Here is a 19,791-nt window from a genome sequence, read left to right on the forward strand (position 1 = left end):
ATTGAAGTACAATGATTGGATTCTTAGAATGTTATTGCACGAACCATATGTCTCTCGCTACTTGTTATTCAACTGTGTGCTCCACATTCTGCTCTTGCACTGCTGATGTTCTAGGGAACTATTAGATGAATTGCTCCAGGACGCCGGCAGAGCATGAGGCACCGCCGTGGGATTCTACTTGCACAATTTATGAATAAACTTGCTCGAAACACGCTGGATGTTCAAGTTGTGCTTATTGCTTACCACGAGTATATTTTTGTTATAAAAATCTTATTTCAAAGGGCAGTTCGTAGCCCTCAGAAAATCTAAAAACATAAAATATGACGTGTATTTTCCTCTAACAGAGGTGTCAAATCTAGGTCTTGCTATTAATGTACCATGATCCCGACACTGCTAAAATGGGTCTCAGTTTCTCTTTCTTGTGTGGGCGCGGCTTGTTTTGCTTCTTTCTTTTCCCCAGATTGGGCTTCCTCTGCAGGTTGCTGCGCTCCGATCAGCCTAATAGCACTGCACTGGGGAAGGCCTGGCAGGTGCATCTTACGGGGATGGCATCTGAGAAGGACCCAAGCCAAGAGAGCAACCTGGGCGCCTACTCTCCGGTGGATTACATGAGCATCACCAGCTTCCCGCGGCTGCCCGAGGATGAGGCGGGCGGTGGGGACAGTGGGCTCCGCTGCCGCAAGGAGGAGGACGCCTTCCTGGTTGAGGGGGACACCGGTGGGTCTGACGGGACTGACGTATGTTGACCCCATAGTGGTCTATCCCAAGGAGCGGGGGTGGGGGGATTATGAAGATCCTGTATGTGTGCCCGATGGGTAGAATGAGTCCTCACATCTCCGTGAACATCTTGTGTACTTTTGCTTGTGATACAGCTACCACTGCTTCCGCCAGCACTGGTTTATATAGATGAACCACTCTTGAGCCTAAAATTAAACAGCACCAATGTGATTTATAAGTACTGGTGCGCCCACTGCCCCTGCACCCGCCTAGTTAGAGCCTATCGCGAGCAGTTCTCAATTCTCTAAACTACAGCCATTCTCTGCATCGGTGTCAACCTCCTTAGAGCCTAATGCACTGACGTTACTAGTCCTGCTTGCATAGGCGTACCTTCTTCACTGTTCCCGACAATCTGCTCTCTTTATCCCTTCTGTACAAAGGACCTCAACCTACTAAATGCCCCTTTCTTTATATATACTCATCCTTGCACAGGTGTCCTATAGAGCCGCCACGACACTCATCGAACACTGCAGATGCATCCATCATATCTGTAGGGTTTTTCCTGCCTGTTTTAAATGTTCGTATCGTGTTAGCCTGTGAAATGTGACAATAATTAAATGTGATTCTTTTTTAACATGTTTTTATATAATCAACAAGCAATCTCGTAGCTATAAACAGATTCGCGGAGCCACGACAGGGGTTCGAATTACATACACGTTTATACATAATAATATGCATGCCCATTATTGCCATGGGTGTTCATGTTTTGGCAACCAAAAACAAAGGTAGAACACATTTTCAGCCCAGTTGTTGGTTATAAATTGCCTGCTGGTCATTGTCCTTTTACATGGAACCTGATTATGAGTTAGGTGTAATTACCACATGCAGAGGTAAAGTAAATTGTCTAATCACGAGTTATTTAGCAAATGTGCTAAATACTGCATGCCTGTAGTTTATATACGCTACTTACCACATGTGAAAAACAACACATGTGATAACACCCAATTGCAAGAATGAGAGGCCCTTAAAAACTATTAGAACATTGGAACGTTGGCAGCTCCATTGAAAACAATGGAGTGCTGCGGGCTTTTACTGGCCGGTAAAAGCCAGCAGCGCCAACATTCCAATGTTCGCTTTGTTCACAGCAACAGCTGTGAACAAAGCCTCACGGAGCCGAAGCGATTTTAATCCACTCGGACTCCGTGAGCAATTTGTTTTATTTAATAGAACATTCTGCCCTGAGTGGCAGAATGTTCTAATAGCCTTAGATACCGCCGTAGCGGGCTCTACCGGCTATTAAAGGCCTTTTCCCTTGTTAAATGCCCTTGCCTTCGGCTCGGGCATTTAACGCGGGAGCAAGCCTTTAATAGCCGGTAGAGCCCGCTACGGCGGGTTCTAAGGCTATATTACAACATTGTCATTGTGGGAGCTCCTTTGAAGACAATGGAGTGCTCCAGGCTTCTAATGGCTGGTAGAAGCCCATAGTTCCAACTTTCCAGTGTTTGTCTCATAGCAGCAGCTGTTAACAAAGGCCTTTAAGTGGCCAAAGGCGTTTCAACACCCCAGGACCCTTGAGGCCTTTGTTTTATTTATTAGAACATTCTGCCCTCTAGTGGCGGAATATCCTAATAACCGTATAGCCTGCTGTAGCCTTTGGCTCGAGCCTTTAACACTGGAGCGGGCCTTTAATGGACATAAAGCCCATTATGGTGGGCTATTATGGACAATACCACCATCAAAAGCATGTGATAAAAATACATGAACGTTATGGGAATAAAAGAAAAGCTGTAGAACAGTAAATAAAAGAATTAAGGACCAACAACATAATGCAAAAATACAAAGTGCATGCACTGTTTGAGCTACAAATAATGACCTGTCACACATGCACACCTTCACACAGGGCCAGACCTACAGGTGAAATGCAAACAGGTTGATTGCAGAAGCCTACACTTCCATTCGACATTTCTCCGAAAATGATGCAGCACTTTTATTACACTACATCATGCTATGCCAGATCCATGATCTGCTTCAGTACATCATACAGCAAGAGGATGGAAACCAGGTCACCATCAATGACCTCAGATGTGACAACAATGCAGGATAAGAGCAGGGATTGACAGTGTAAGGCTGGAACATATAAACAAGAGTCAGCTTGAGATCCGGAGGATACACAGGCTTGATATGGGTACCATACAAAACACATTTTCACCATTACAGAAACCCTGGTCCACAAACATAGAGATCTGCTGCCATCCCCCTTTCCTGAGACTGCTAGAAGCGCTAGATTTATTTACAACATGCACCACACAGCAGATAGTAGGATTGGTTTGTGGCATTTCTCAGTGAACCCTCAGCAAAATACTCTGCTAAAGGATGGATGCTTTGCAAAGAGTTAGTGAGCAGCAGCTGCAGTTCCCCCCCATGCAGCTAATTCCAGAAAATCATACATATGTGCTAGAACAGGATTTCCTGATATCCTAGGAGCAATTGGCGGCACTTGTACACTTGATGACCTCAGGCAGATCGGAACAAGCGTTCTGAAACTGTTAAATGAAACACACTATTTATGTGCAAATGCTGTATTACGTTGATCTGTGTATATCTAACTGGTATGCTAGGTGCTAAACCACAATTTTATTATGCTGACGGGAAGCAACATCAGTCATACTATGATAACACACAACCCTTACGGTACTGGGCACACAATTCAACCCTTCATCATCAAGATTACAGTTGATTGTTGGAGCCCATTCTCTATACATGTTAGCTGTACCATTAGAGAGTCAATAGCCCCTATGACATACACACGATAAATGTAAATACGTGTAACAAATTATATCGGGCACGCTTCACAGTGATGATCATTACCTCCCGTCCCTCCCTCGCCTTCCTTTTAAACCAATGAGGCCTCCCGCCTCCCCCTAGACCCTCCCTTCCCCTTTTAAACCCCCCCCCCACCCTTACCTCCTCCTGTTTTCTTTCGTCTAGCCCACGCTAGACGTTTTTTTCTTTTCTTTCCCTTACCTGCACGGCGGGGCCTGGAGGTCTTCGTTAAGGGTGCTCCTCGGGGTGCGGAGCTCCACGAGGAGTACGGCAGCTGACCGCGTTGGTAGGAGAGCAGCTGGGCTGCTCAGAACTACGCGGAATGAGGCCCGGCCGACGGGGTCGACCGGCCCTTTGTGGCTGGGGCTTTCATTTCCGGGTTACCACGCTGCTGAGCAGCGAGGAGCTGCGGGATGGCGATTTTTGGGCTTAGATGCCGGGAATCGACTGGTAGGACGGGCGTTCTGCCCGCAGTTTTATTGTTTGGCCAGGAATGTTTGACCTTTTTGGGGATTGGTTTCTTTCTAGGGGGCAGGTCCTAGTCACTATATATGGGGAGTGATAGGGATGTAAGACAGTGTTTATTGGATAGTCATGCCGAAGGTTCAGGCAAAGAGGCATAGGATTGTCTCATCTTCCTCCTCTGAGGAGGAGGGTGCTGCTGGAGTTTCTACTCCTGGGGGCTCACAGTTACAGGATAGGGGCACTCCCCTCATGTCCAGGGAGGAGGTGCAGGAGATGATTGAAGTGGCTGTTACCAGGGCTCTTCAAGTAGGGGTGACCAGGACTGGTCACTCTAAGATTTCTCATTCATCGGCTGCTACAAGGAAGTCCTCGTCTGACAATGAGGGTGATGAGGCTCCATCTACGTCATCTGGGGGTAAATATGTATCCAGAGAGGAAATGTGGGAGGTGATGGCACATGTTCGGGACAATTTGGGTTTCCCTGTGTTTCATCCTTCAAGCTCGGATTCTCACTTATTTCCTCAATATCAGACCCCTTCCAAGTTTGCCATGCCTTTCCAGGGACCTGTGAAGGATATGGTGTTTCGTGAATGGAAAGATGTGGATAAAGCTCAGGTTCCACGATTTCTGCAGAAACTGTATTTACTTGAGGGTAAGGATGTATTACCTCCTTCGGTCCGCCTGGATTCAATTTTAGCTACCCTGATTGGTAAAACGGCGGTAAATCCGGAGGATTGTGTGCCTACGGATGCCACGGATCGTAAAGTGGATTCAGGTCTTAAAAGGGCATTTGCCGGTGAGAATCTGGCACTAAGGGCAGGTATATATTCTGCTTATGCGGCTCAGTCGTTGGTGCAAGACTTTGATAAACTGGCGTGGCTGTTCAGGAAGGTGCAGAATGTTCAGAGCTCCTGGCTGTTATGGAGCAACAGGCCAGATTGTTGGCGGATGTTTCTTCAGATGTGGTCCGTACTTCAGCGCTGGCCTCTGGGGCTTTGATTGGGGCTCGTAGGTCCCTCTGGTTACGTTCCTGGAAGGCTGACCCAGGGGAGAAGGCGGCCTTGCTGAGACTGCCGTTTGAAGGTCGTAACTTGTTTGGAGAGCAATTGCCATCCATGCTTTCCAAGGCGTTTAAGGAACTGAAACATGCCTTACCTTATAAAGGGGGTTCTACTTCTAATAAAGGGTGGAAGAAGCATTCCCGATCTTCTCCGAACAGGGAGGCCAAATCCTTTTCATTTAGGAAACGACGTTTTCAGCCGCGTTTTTCTCCTAAGAAGGCTGCTCCTGCGACCCGGGGTGGTTTCAAGAAGGGGTCCTGACAATCACTGTGGGCCTGGCATAGGGCCGGTTGGGGGAAGGCTGAGTCACTTTCTTTCAGCTTGGGAGGAAAGTATCAACGATCGTTGGGTGCTGGACATTGTGGCCAATGGTTATGTCATCGATTTTGTAAGGGTTCCTCCAGATTCAGGGGTGCGTCCCACCCCTCTGCCTTCAGGGGGGTCAAGGAGAAGGGCATTATTGGACGGAGTAAGGGACTTGTTGGTCAAGGGGGCCATTTCCCGCGTTCCACTGAAAGAAAGGGGTCGGGGAACTTATTCGGTCCTCTTTCTTGTGCAGAAAGTTTCAGGGGGTTTTCGACCAGTGCTCAATCTGAAGGAGGTGAATACTTGGATCAGGACAGTGCATTTCCGCATGCTGTCTCTTCAGACTATCTTTCCATTGGTCAGGCAAGGGGACTTTCTTGTGTCACTGGACCTGCAGGATGCTTACCTGCACGTGCCTGTGGCAAGATCTTCTCAGAGGTTCCTGAGGTTTGCCGTGGATCAAGAACACTACCAGTTTTGCGTTCTTCCTTTCGGTCTGAAATCTTCTCCTCGGATTTTCACAAAGGTGCTGGCCCCCCTGGTGGCTTTGCTACATGCAGAAGGGGTGTTTATTCATCTATATCTGGACGACATTTTAATTCATGCCCAGTCACGGGTCCTGTTGCAGAGACAGGTGGACCAAGTTCTGGGGGTCCTGCAAAACCACGGGTTTTTAATCGATTGGGAGAAATCAGATTTAGTTCCGTCCCAGGATCTGGTTTTTCTGGGGGCTCGGTTTCAGACTCTTCTAGGATTGGTATCGGTATCAGAGAAGAGGTTGGGTGTACTCCAGACCTTGGTCAGGAAGGTTGTATTACTGACTGCGCCACAAGCTCTTCTTTGGTTGTGACTGCAGGGTCATTTGGCATTGGTGATATTTCTGGTTCCTTGGGCGTGTTTCCATCTCCTATGCCTGATGACATGGTTCTTGAAAAGGTGGACTCCGGGGTCCGGTTCTCTGAAGGACAGGGTTCCGGGGTCCAGATTGATTCGCAGGGAGTTGCAATGGTGGTTGGATGCAGATCATCTTCGGGTAGGGGTTTCTTTATCTCCTCTGAGGCCCGTGGTGGTGACTACGGATGCCAGCCTCTCCGGTTGGGGTGCGTGGACAGGGTCGGCTCAGGTTCAGGGGTTTTGGTCCCCTCGGGAGGCGAGTCGGTCATCGAATTGGCGCGAATTGAGAGCGGTCTTTCTGGCTCTGGTCCATTTCCAGGGGTCCCTGAGGGGGACGGCGGTTCTTATTCGGACAGACAACTTAGTGGCCAAAGCTTATGTCAACCGACAAGGAGGGACCAGGTCAAGGGCTCTGTTCAGTCTGGCCAGCGAGATTTTTGTGTGGGCTCAGGAGTGGGTTCCTTCTCTCAGGGCTACGTACATTCGGGGGGTGGTCAATGTTCGGGCGGATCTTCTAAGCAGGGTGATTCCTTCGTCTCAACTTTTCTCCCTCCGGAAGTCTCTGTTTCTGCATCTGGTTCGGCTTTGGGGGCTTCCAGTGTTGGATGTGTTTGCGTCCGCAGAAAATGCAAAGTTGGATCGCTTCTGCTCCCGGTTTCGGTGTCCCCAGGCCTGGGAGGTGGACAGGATGTCATGTCCTTGGCCGAGGGGTCTGTTGTATGCATTCCCTCCGTTTCAACTTCTCAGGGCTTTTCTGTTGAGGGTGAGGGATCTGGGCTCCAGGGTTATCCTGATTGCACCTCTTTGGCCGCGAGCGAATTGGTTCCCGTTGTTACGGCTGATGGCAGAAGGGAGGATGTGGCCTCTGCCTCTTTGTCCATCCCCCCTGGAGTTTCCCTGCCTCTCAGTGGGGTCGTTGAGGAGGTTGCACTTGACAGCCTGGAAGTTGAACGGCGGGGCTTGACGGGTCTGGGGGTACCTGTAGCGTTGAGTTCTACATTATTGGCTTCCAGGCGGCGTTCCACTTTACTTTCCTATGGTAGACAGTGGCGGGTTTTTTCTTCTTGGTGTTTGAATCATGAGTTGGATCCTACCTGCGCGTCTATCTTTGAGGTGATGCAGTTCCTACAGGACGGCGCACAATTGGGTTTGTCAGTAGCATCTCTGAGGGTACAGTGGGTGGCGATTCAGGCATTCAGAGGTCCGTGGCGGAATCTTCAGGATGAAGGGCACCTGATGCCTAGATTCTTTCAGGGTCTGGTTAATTTGTTTCCTCGCCCAGTACGTTCCTTTCCTTCCTGGGATCTTTCTTTGGTTTTGGATGTTTTGACAGAGGCCCCGTTTGAGCCACTGGGGGACTGTGATTTACGCCATCTGTCTTTGAAGACGTTCTTTTTGGTAGCCATTACTTCGGCTCGTCGGTTAGGGGAGTTGGGGGCATTGGCCTGTTCCTTTCCTTTTTGTAAGGTTTTTCCCGATCGGGTAGTTCTGGTTCCAGTTCCTTCCTTTATTCCGAAGGTCAATTCTTCATTCCATTCCCGTCAGGAGGTTATCCTTCCTTCATTTTGTCCTGATCCCTCCTCAAAGGAAGAGGTCCGTTTGCATTTGTTGGATGTACGCAGGGCTTTATTGGAGTACCTGCGGGTGGTGGCTTCTTTTCGTAAGGGGGATTCGCTTTTTGTGAATTTCGGTCCGGCACGTAAAGGTGAGAAACCTTCCACGGCTTCCTTGAGTCGGTGGGTGAGATCTTGGATTCTGTTGGCCTATTCCTTGAAAGGGGTAGTGCCGCCTCAAGGGATTCAGGGTCGGTCTACCAGAGGTATGGCGGCTACAGTGGCGGAACTACAAGGGACCTCCGTGGTGGAAATTTGCAGGGCCGCCACTTGGGCTTCACCTTTGACGTTTGTGCGTCATTATAGGCTATCGGACTTGGGTAGTTTGGAGTCGGTATTAGGTCACCGGGTCTTATCCTCTATGAGGTAATAGGGGAAGGGTGTTTTGGTGTCCTTGGGGCAGGATTTGAATAAAGGTTCTTGCAACTCAGTGTCCGTCTCCTGTGTTTTTCTTGCTATGTCTCATTGGTTTAAAAGGAAGGCGAGGGAGGGACGGGAGGTAATGCGTCCATTTTCTTACGATAATGGCATTACTCCTAGTCCTACTCCCTCGCCTTCCTTTTCCGTTCCCTCCCGCCCTCCCGGTACGGACTGTCCGACTTGCTGCTTGGGCTTGGTTTTTGTACAGGAGGAGGTAAGGGTGGGGGGGGGGGGTTTAAAAGGGGAAGGGAGGGTCTAGGGGGAGGCGGGAGGCCTCATTGGTTTAAAAGGAAGGCGAGGGAGTAGGACTAGGAGTAATGCCATTATCATAAGAAAATGGACGCATTCTCAGCCAAGTCAACTTAACCACGTGTACTTTCTTTACAGCTCTCTTGGCTGTTAATTTGGATTGCTCCAACTTAAAGACCTTCTTTCATGTTTTCCACTCCAGACATGTTGAGGATGGTCATAAGTGGCTCTTCCCATGGTTTGATGTAGAGCAGAGGTGAACTACCCCCAGTTTTCATGATTAAGTGCTGGTGCTTGTGAACTCGCTTATGTACCTGGAATTTCAAGCTTTGAAGCCCATTTTTAATGTTCTCAAGATCATGTGGCTATGTTGATTCAGTATTGATTATGGCCATTATGTCATTCAACAAGCATGGTTTTCTTTGTTTTTTGGCGGCATCTTCAGCATGAGATGGCCCGGTAGACCACAGGACCTGATTATGAGTGAGTTGGTTAATTCTGACCCCTGTGCAAATTCTGTTTAAGCACAGATCAGAATTACAAGTTGAATGCTATTTATCAGATGCGTTGAATACCTCAAGCTTTGTTCAGTTTCGGCACGTCAAACATGCTGAAATTTAGCAGGGGAAATGTGTATGGTACCTACAGCAGAACATGCAGGTTTTGATGCAATAGACACCAAAATCTGAATGCACTTCTCCACATACTCATAATAGATGTTATTAAATGCCCCCGAAAATAACATATCCCTTGCGGTCATTATTCATCAGGTGCCATGGTGTCTCACCACCTCTTTGGCCAGGACCTCCCGCTCAGGATCCGTAAACTTATACTCCTTTTCCCTGCCTGGGTCAATGATGGAAATGTCTGGCAGGTTTCTTGAGATATCAGAGGATGGCGGTAGATTCTGTGTGTCTTGTTTCAAGGTGCTTTGTCCACCAAAATTCCGCACGGAAGGAGTTTTTGGTGTACTTTTTGGCGTGTCCTACGGTCCTTTTGAGTGTTTCTCTGGGTGTTTCTTTTTCCTACGGATGAATTTCCACATTCCAGGAACTTCAGTGCATGGAAATGACCAATTCCTGGTATTTTTTGGGAACTATTCAATGGGTGTGTTATTTAGCACATGGGGTAAATAGCACTTACTCAGTATCTAACATATGAGCTAAATAACAATTCAACAGTGCATGGTAAAAACTCACAATCAGTGTTATTTAACACATGTTATTTACTGAACCCCGTAGCATCGTATTTACTCTATGTGCCAGTTTGATGGTATTTACCAACAAGCTTGTAAGTAAAGCCTAAGCGTATCATGTGTATGAACTAACAGTTTCTAGATGTATTCACATGGTTGATAATCAGCCATAGAGCATGGGATGTAAGACTGCAATGGGAGGCCAGAAAAATGGATGGTCACAGGATATATGGTGCAAGCTGTCATAGGGGTATTCAGGTGTCTGCTGCCGTGAAGGCAGTGATGATGTCTCAGTTTCTCTATCCCTATGGCGGCTCCCTCGACCATAGCCAACTCTTCACCAATCTTTTGCCTTTACTATGAGGTGGTGCTTCTGCTAACCACCATTGTCGTGCTGTCTCCCTATGAGAATTGACTAGGGCCAGGTCAAGGAATCTGTTGCCTGATTTCTCGTATGTCTGCTGTGGGTAGATGGCCAGTATGCAGAACTTGAGTTTGCAGGACATGTCTATTCAGTGTGAGCTCCATGCCCCTCATCACCCTGTTGCAGAATTGCACTATAATGGAGCAACTCCATACCATGTGTGTTAAGTCAGCGTCTGCCAGATTGCCGCATGGTCAGTGCATGGTGTCCGTCTGTAGCAAACCGTTTAACCTATGTGAAGTATGTACATGTAAATAGTTAAACTGTGTATATTTGTAGCATGTATTCTGTAATATCTTGTGCCCCCCTCCGGGGCTTGCTCTCCTTTCTTCACCCAAAAATGGTCTACCATGAGCAGTCTCCCATTTGATCTGCAGTGCCTGTAGTTTGTCCATCAACATGAATAAGGTGGTTTGTTATATCCTAGAGACTAATCTGTGTCCACCACCAGAGGTCAACAGGATCTGTAGCAGGTCATGCATTGGTGGCTCTGCAGGCTTGCCACCCAGAGGCTGTGTATCAACTCCATTAGCAGGTCCATTTTTGCTCCCCAACTTGCCTTCGAATGACACCTTCATGGTGCTTAAATAAGTGGCACAGAGATGGTATAGTGTGAGTTAAGCAAATAGGGCCTTTCAGTTCGAGTATTGAGAGGAAATCTGCTAGATTTCGGTGCCACATTCTTGAGCCAGAACAAGGCCAGCCTAAGTAAGTTGACCTGACTCTGGGGGTTATTCTAACTTTGGAGGAGTGTTAATCCGTCCCAAAAGTGACGGTAAAGTGACGGATATACCACCAGCCGTATTACGAGTTCCATAGGATATAATGGACTCGTAATACGGCTGGTGGTAAATCCGTCACTTTTCCGTCACTTTTGGGACGGATTAACACCTCCTCCAAAGTTAGAATAACCCCCTCTGTCTTTTTTCTATCGCTGGGACACATGCAACCATGTCTGCATACATTATTTGGTTGTATCGCTACAGTAGTCAGCTTGATTAGAGTTTAGTTTAGTTTAGTTTTTAAGGATTTATAAAGCGCGTAGTGACCCGAAGGCATCCCAGCGCTAAACCTAACCTGACCAGTGCTAGCAATAGGAGAATTCAGAGAGCTACCTACAGAAAAGAATGGTCTTAAGTTTTTTTCTAAAAAGCAGTTCTGAGTGTTCATGACGGAGTTCAGAGGGAAGATCATTCCAGAGACGAGCGGCCTTGGTGGAGAAGGAGTTGGCCCCCCAGGCTCTCTTAGACCGCAAGATGGTCACAAGTCGAGAGGAGGAGGACCTTAGACTTCGAGAGGGGACATAAAGATATAGCCGCTTTCTAAAGAACATTGGACCCTTATCTTGCAGGGCTCTGTGAACAATGCATAGGGTCTTGAAATAAATACGCTGCTTAATAGGGAGCCAGTGAAGTATGGAAAAAGCAGGCTTAGCGGATAAATGTCTGGGAAGATTGACAAGAAGCCTGGCAGCTTCGTTCTGGACTGTTTGCAGCCTTTTTATGACATAAGCCGGGGCGCTGAGAAAAAGTGAGTTCCCATAGTCCAGACGGGAAAGGATCAGAGTTTGAACAAGGATTCTTCTGGCCATAGGGGGAAGAAGATTAAAGATTTTCCTAAGGACTCTTAAAATGCCAAAGCATGTAGAGGAAACTCTTTTTGCTTGATAATCCATGGTCAGGCGAGAATCCACCCAAAAACCAAGGCTTTTTACCTGGTCCTTGGGAGGAGGAAGATTGTTGAAGGCCTCAGAGTATAGTGAAAGGGGAGGGGCTGGGGGGGCATTGCCTAGTACAATGACTTCTGACTTTCCATCATTAAATTTAAGCTTAGACTGGATCATCCAAACTCCAATGTCTTTCATACAACACGAAAGGTTGGCCGCCGACGAATCCCCAGAACTAGATAGTGACACCACAAGTTGAGTATCGTCGGCATAGGTGACCAAAGACAGATTGTAGGGAGCGATCACTTTAGCCAGCGGGGATAGATAAACATTAAAAAGAGTTGGACTCAGGGAGGAGCCCTGAGGAACTCCACAAGTCAATGGAAAGATATCAGAGAAGTAGGCTCGGTCCAGGACTTGAAAAGATCTACCTTTGACGAAAGCGGACAGCCAGGACAGTGCTAGGCCTCCTATCCCTAATTCAGAGAGCCTACAGCAGAGAAGGTTGTGATCCACCGTATCAAAAGCTGCGCTGAGATCAAGTAGAATCACGGCTACATGAGACCCTTGGTCCAGAAGTTGCCGGGCTGACTCCGTCACTGTAAGGAGGGCTGACTCCGTGCTATGATGGGCTCTGAAACCCATTTGAGTGGGGTGAAGGAGTTCATGGCTCTCTAAGTAGCTGGTTAATTGGTGGTTAACATGTTTCTCCAGAATTTTTGTTGAAATGGGAAGGAGAGCAATGGGTCTATAATTCTCTAACAGAGATGGGTTCAATTTCGTTTTTTTTAAAAGAGGCTTAATGATGGCATGCTTAAAAAGAGGGGGGAGGAAACCTAAGGATAGGGAATGATTCAGTATTTTTGTAAGGGGAGGTACAATAATATCTGAAACTCGCGAGAGGATGGAAGGAGGGGCGGGGTCTAGGGGGGAGCCCGATTTAATTTGAAGAAGAAGGTTGGTAGTAGCGGTGTCAGTGAGAGGTACAAAAGCGGTTAATGTGCTTCCGGAGAGGGAGGGATCCATCGTTTGGTACTCTACTGTACCTGGGGGAGGAGAAGAAGGGAACCCAGAGTATATCTTGATGACTTTGTCATTGAAGTGAGATGCCAGAAGATTACTGTATTCAGTGGAGGGCTCTGTGGGAGGAGAGGGCATAGGGATGAAGAATGTTTTTTTCATCTTCGACTTAGCCAGTGCTTCGCTTCAAAGACAATTATTAATTCCTTATGTCTGAATTAGTCCTGGCTAGTAGCGGTGTAGGGCAAACGGAGCAATGCTGGGCACCCCCCACCTTGTTGCCTGACACATTACTCAATCAGGAAAACTAGATACACTCAGCATTCCTCTTTTGCTAGCTGAGAAGTGAGAAAATGTGATTTGAAAGTATTTTTACTTTTTTAAGCTCTGTATCTACATACAACACACAGGTGTATGCGGTGTGTTCTGTGTGAATGTCAGATATGTGGCTGTGTAGAATTGCACTAATCATAACTATTTATGTTGTGCGCAACACAAATGGAATTGCTTTTGGCACTTAATAAGTGTTTATTCTTACCTGTGGGTATCATTTTATTGTCTTGAGATACAGAATCTTTGAGCTAAAACTAGCTCATGCTGCCCAATGCATTTTGTCAATTGTTTTGTAAGAAGGAGAGAAAGAGAATAGATGCAATAACCTTGGCAATATTGTCACTCTTGGGATATTCTAATGAGAGAATCAGTAAATTGGCCTAAAGTGAATATTTTGCAAAGTAGTTTGATAGAAAAATAATCTGACCATGCATCAGAGGAACAGACAGAGGCTCTGAATCAAATGATGGTTAATGAAATGGACTCATGATGGTCAATGCAATAGACTCATATGTAATGCCTAAGATTACTTGTTTTTTAAATGGAGATTTGTAAGAAATAGAGTTACTGGTTCAGGGGGTGGAAGCCCCACTCAAGCAACAACCACAATCCTTGTCAGTGTGGAATACAAAAGTTGCTAAATTAACTCGTGCTTAACGTTCTCGTAGCTTGGCACAAAACCATCAGTCTTAACTTAAAGGCAGAGTGTAAAGTACTTATGAAGCACACAAACAGTAATAAAGTGAGAATATAACACAAGAAAAAATTTAAACCAATCTAGAAAAATAGAGTCAATTTTATTAAATAAAATTATACTAAAAATGACCAAAATCCAATCAGTAGAACAGGAGAAATGCAAATGAGAAGGTATAGGTAGATACAGCACTTAAAGTACAAATCACTACTCGGGGATAAATCGTCGTGAAAGACTAGGGGAAAGTCACAAGTTCAGAGCGATTGCATTGGATTATGGGTCCAACGCAATCAAGTTAGATAGGAACCAAGTTAGTTTCCTTTGAAAAGTTGCCTTCTCAAAGTCTGGTGCAAAGAATCTTGTTTGCAGTGGAGGGGACTCTGAGGAGGAGGGAGAGCATTACAGATGGTCGTTGCTGTATCGTGAAGTGCAGATCTTGTAATGCCGGTCATCGCTGACGGTCAGTCAGCATTTCCAAGGCCACTCCCTATCAACGGTCAACAGGGAGCGAGGCCCGCACTCTTTAAACCTGGCCGGCTGGATTTGGTAACTGACCCTACATCAGCATCAGGAAGGGTCAGTGGGCAGCAGCCTACCCTAAACCGAGGAAAACACAAGCTGGCTGGACTGACGGAGAGTAAGGGTTGTACTGACCGAACTGGGCTGGCCAGGATTGGTAGCTTGCCCATCATCAGCTTCCCAAGGACCTGACCAGAGGCAGCTTCTCCCTTCTTGAGAATAGTAACAGACCAGGGCATACCCACAACTGTCCTGCGGCCCCACATCAGCCTTTGTGCAGCACAGCACTGCACAAGGAAGACATTGTTTTGCCAAAGCTGTTCGTCTGTGGCAGAGTTCGCATGCCCCATGTGATAACAGCCCATCTGGGATCAGAAAAACCCCATGCCGTACAGTATTACATATCTGTAGTGGGGCTCCAATTGGCGTCCTGAAACAGACTGGGAGCTGGTGGTATTTGCAGTCACCACCAACTGGACTTGGAGACACATCTAGGTGAATGGACAACAATGGCTTCCACCAGACACGGACAGGATATCTCAATTAAAGACTTTCTTCAGTTGCCCCATGCCAAGAAAAGGGATGCAGGATCCAAACTAAACAATCATGGTGACCAAGACACCGACCCTCCATCCACACTCACCTCTCCCGAGAACGTACCTGTCTCTAAAGGCTTCATGCTTCATTTTTTTCAGACATCATAACCAAAAGTGGGGCAGTCCGGGCAGACCTCAAACAAAACCTGTCTGAAATTAGGCACAACCCTGGAAGGCACTAGCTAGAGGGTTCAATTGCAGGAAATGACTCAAGATGTGCGCTCCCTGGACTTTGAGGTGTGTGGATCCATATTGGTGTCCAAACAACTTGTGATATTGCAAGAAAACCTGGAAGACATAGAGAACCAGTCTCGGAGGTGCAGCCTCCACATTTGAGGAATATTGCGGGTCAAGTAAGGAGAGGACATTAGACACTATATCCAGGCCCTAGCCAAGGCGCTTCTGGAGAAGCACGTCAGAACCCCCTGCTCATAGCCCGAGCCCACAGAGCTGGCCGATATGGCAGTACCCAAAACAGGAAATACCCCCCTGATAGTTTGGTCTGTTTCCACACTTAGAAGAAAAAGAAGTGATCCTAGAGGCTGCCTGAAAGGGAGACCGCATCTCGCTCAATGAAGATGAACTGCAAATCTTACAGGATTTCTCAACAGTGACCATCATCAAACGGAGGGACTTCTGAGATGTCACGGCCTATCTAAGAGCCAACAAAGTATGATACAGTACAGATGTCGCCATCCATTCCGACTTCTTTTAGAATGGAAGGGTAAGAGACGTCCTCAAATTGATCCAGGAAGGATTCTAGGCCTACCTCCGCCTGTTGAGGATTGTGAATACAACACAGATTTGCCTAGGCCTTCAAGCCTAGTATGGACAACTGTGAAATGCAGAGGTGCACAGTAGACCCCTAAGCAGGAGGAGATTCTAGCTGGTCACAATGCGGCCTTAGAACAGGTACAGAAAGTCATCAGCAGATGGACTCCAAACTCCCCAGAACAAAACTTTTGCAGCTCCCCACTGGTTACTCTAAAGTGAAGGACCAGGGGCAACTGTGAGTATAGGGGCTAGGGCATGCATGGAACTGCTCCGGGAGAGCTTAAGAGATCCTGTACCTCTTACAAGACCCCTGGGTTAGCCCTGGGCCGGAGTGAACTTTTCCTCCGGCCACTGTTGACAGAGGTCTTTCCCCCCACAGGCTCTCCTAAGTTAAATTCTTCCTTCCTCTATTACTCATTCTCAGGCGTGGGACGGGGGAATAACTTGGGCAACCACCATGTGTCTTTTGTTGTTGACTGCTGTGATGCCAACGATTACTGCTAAGGGATATTGGGGAGGATTTGGGGGTGGGATATATATCTCCCTCACTTTTCTATGGTGTCCCTCTCATAGGTAACTAACAGTATAGACGTACATAGCCACTTAGCATCCTGTGGCTGCCTTTAAATTGACCCTTTCTACTTATAATGTTAGAGGCCTACATGAACCGGCCCTAGACACTGACTTAGGATTTGTCCAAGAGACCCATTGTTAGAAAATGGGTCTCAAGTTGGCAGAGGTATACACCCTTGTCCAAGTAGGGACCACAATCCTAGTCAGGGTATGTCTCAGCACAATCCAAATTATCCTGTGCTCACCCTCTGGTAGCTTGGCACAGAGCAGGCAGGCTTAACTTAGAAGGCAATGTTTAAAGTATTTGTGCAATGACTCATACAGTAACACAGTGAAAACACCACAAAAAGTACTCCACACTAGTTTAAAAAAATTGATAATATTTATTTGAATAAAATAATATCAAAACGACAAAAATCCAATATGCACGAGTCCACATATCACTTTTTAAAAGGTTTAAATGAGTCTTAGTCCTTAAGAATCAGGGGTTATAGCCTTGTAACACACAGTACTTTGGATGCCTCAAAAATAACGATGCACAGGGGCTGCAGAGGAGGAAATACATTGAAAAATAATGCGCTGCATTGGATTTTCCAGTGAGCACAGACAATGCGTTCTTTCTTTCCATGCTGCAAGGTGATGTGTTGATTTCCAGGAGCATAGCCTTTGTTCCTCATTGCAATGCAGGGATATTTTGACACCCAGGGACGATGTGTTGAAAATCCTTGATGGGCTGGTAAGAAGGAGCTGGCACGGCATCAATCCGATCAGCAATACAGTGAGTTATCAGCCGTGAGGCAGGCGCTGCGCTGATTCTGTAGACGTTCCCTCGATTTTCCAATGCACAGGGATTTTCTTCTTTTTGGTGAAGTCTTTGTGGCCCTGAGACTTCAGAACAGAAGAGAAGCTCAATCTAAGCCACTGGTGAGCACTTACAGGGAAGGCAGAGTCCTTCCAGCAGAGTCAGAGGCCAGCAGGGCAACAAGCCGGGCAGCAGTATTTCTGAGCAAAGCAGTCCAGATGAGTCCTTTGGGCAGCCAGGCAGTCCTTCTGAAAGTGTCCAGGTGTAGATCCAAAAGTGTCAAGTGCACAAGTTCCCATTTCAGCCCAGTCCTGTCTGCCAGGATCCCTGTGGGGGGTTATTAGTCCCTTGTGTGAGGGCAGGTCACTATCCTTTGAAGTGAAAGAGGGAGCCCCTCAACCCTTCCTGCCCAGGGAGACCCATTCAATATGCAGATGTGACTGAGTGTCCTGTGTTTATAGCTGTCTGGGTGGAATGCACAAGGGGAGCTGTCAACTGCACAGACCAGACGTGGATTGGAGGCAGGATGTAAGGCACAAGTGGCAGTAAGTGCAGAGAAATGCCCACTGTCTAAAAGTGGCATTTCTAAAATAGTAATATTAAATCCAACTTCACCAGTAAGCAGGATTTTGTATTACCATTCTGGCCATGCTAAACACGACAGGGCTACTCCTTTCAGATCTGAATTTACCTCTTAAAAGTATATAAGGGCAGTTCTAATTCTGGCCTATGAGATGAGCAGACCTCAGTGTAGTGGAAAATGAATTTGTGAGTTTTTCAATACCAAGACATGTAGAACACGTAAGTATATGTCCTGCATTTTATTTATATAGCACCGTGCCCAATGGGTTACCTTAGTGGTGACTTATTTTGTAGAAAAATCAGTGTTTAAGCCTTTGTCAAGTAGTTCTAAATGCCAAGTCGAAGTGGCAGTAAGACTGCACACACAGGCTTTGCAATGGCAGGCCTGAGATATAGTTAAGGGGGTACTTATTTGAGAGGCACAACCAGTGCTACAGGCCCACTAGTAGCTTTTAATTTACAGGCCCTGGGCACCTCTAGTGCACTTTGCTAGGGACTTACAGGTAAATTAAATATGTCAGTTGGGTAGGACCCAATATTACCATGTTTAGGGGAGAGAGCACATGCACTGTAGCAATGGTTAGCAGTGGTAAAGTGTCCAGAGTCCTAAAGCCAACACAAATGAGGTCAGAAAAAGAGGAGGATGAAGGCAAAAAGTTTGGGAGGAACCTTCAGAGAGGGCCATTTTTCAACTCCCATTCATTAAAGGAGGACCAATCACATCTGACATTGAATAGTTTCTTGAGCCAGGACTTCTCCTCTGGTGGGAAGAAAACCACCAGAGTGAGAATCCAGGTCCACAAAATGTGTCCCTTGATTGTTACTGGTACTCGTTAGAATATAGAGGGTTGTTGGGTGGCCTTCACAGGATTCTAAGTTCCCCCCCAACCCACTCACTCTGGCCTCCTTATACAGCCCAAACCAGGGATGAGTGGTTCCTAACAGATGCTTTGCAGACGGAAAGCATGGTCCACCGCACTGTATTGGTGGGAGAGGGTTTTAATCTGGTCCTCGAGGCAGGTTATGATGCATTCAGTTCCGGAAGGGGGGAATACATAGGATTATCCCCTGTGGGAAAGAGCCTGCTCTAACGACTTGGGTTTGGTGGACACTTGAAGGACCCAACACCCTTTAGACCAGAATTAGTCGTACTATTGCAGGGTCCATAAGACCTTCCTGTTTGACAAACAACTGCTGCCAGACATGGAGACATACTATCACTCTCTCAGATCGCTCTCCTGTCACCGGCATACTGATGAGCAAAGGGACAGTCCCCCAGGGCTTGGACAATTTATAGCGACTTTGGAACTCGCTAATGCAGGACCCAATGACAATCTCAAATATTAAGGCAAGAATTGTTGACTACACCACCCAAAACAATATTGGAGCGGTGAAGGAAGCGACCCTCTCAGTGTTACGGGGCAGTGTTGTTGTGGAATCAGCATGCTTACGCAAAATACAGACAGCACTCAGAACAGAACTCACTGGCAAACTCTACATACTAGATCAGGACGATAATCGTACCCACTCCCACAAACTCTAGAGGCAAATCTTAATGATACAAGGACAGATTAAAGTCCTAGAATTAGACAGGTGATTTACTTTCTTACCCAACTGCACAATAAACTAGGCAGACTTTTAGCCAACCTCATCAAGGTGCGCCGGGCCAAAAGGTTAATAGGTGAGTACACACCTCCAACTTAGAAAAGGCCAAATGTTTCCATGCATACAACTCCCACCTATAGAAAAAGAAGCAAACTAATATGCAGACGTGGGCCACATACTTAGCGGAAGCCGCTCTACCTGGATTGTCGGAGAGTGACAGGGAGAACTTTAATAAACCCATAGCAAAAGAGGAAATTCCTCTAAGGTATGTCTAAAATACACCTATCTAGGGCACTAGAACCGCATGGCTTTAAAGCTGCCTTTTACTGCTGTTTTGTGTCCTCCCTCTATTACACAAAGTATTCCAGGAAATGACAGACGATGCCCAGGTGACCCACTCCATGGCTCAGTAAACTATTTCCTTAATCTCAAACCAAGCGTAAAATCTATTGTCTGTACC

At 46.8% G+C, this 19,791-nt stretch overlaps 1 protein-coding gene across 1 annotated transcript in view; it reads left to right on the top strand.

The window, feature by feature from the left end:
• Window positions 1–474: 474 nt before the first annotated feature.
• GGT7 (gamma-glutamyltransferase 7) overlaps window positions 475–19,791 on the top strand; it is a 213,605-nt gene continuing 194,288 nt past the window's right edge. The window contains exon 1 of the mRNA XM_069243797.1: window positions 475–717. Within this exon, the coding sequence (XP_069099898.1) occupies window positions 546–717 (172 nt within the window). The 5' untranslated portion in view covers window positions 475–545. The remainder of the gene's footprint in view (window positions 718–19,791) is intronic.

This window comes from Pleurodeles waltl, chromosome 7 (assembly GCF_031143425.1).
Source record: "Pleurodeles waltl isolate 20211129_DDA chromosome 7, aPleWal1.hap1.20221129, whole genome shotgun sequence".
In the NCBI taxonomy this organism is placed as follows: domain Eukaryota; kingdom Metazoa; phylum Chordata; class Amphibia; order Caudata; family Salamandridae; genus Pleurodeles; species Pleurodeles waltl.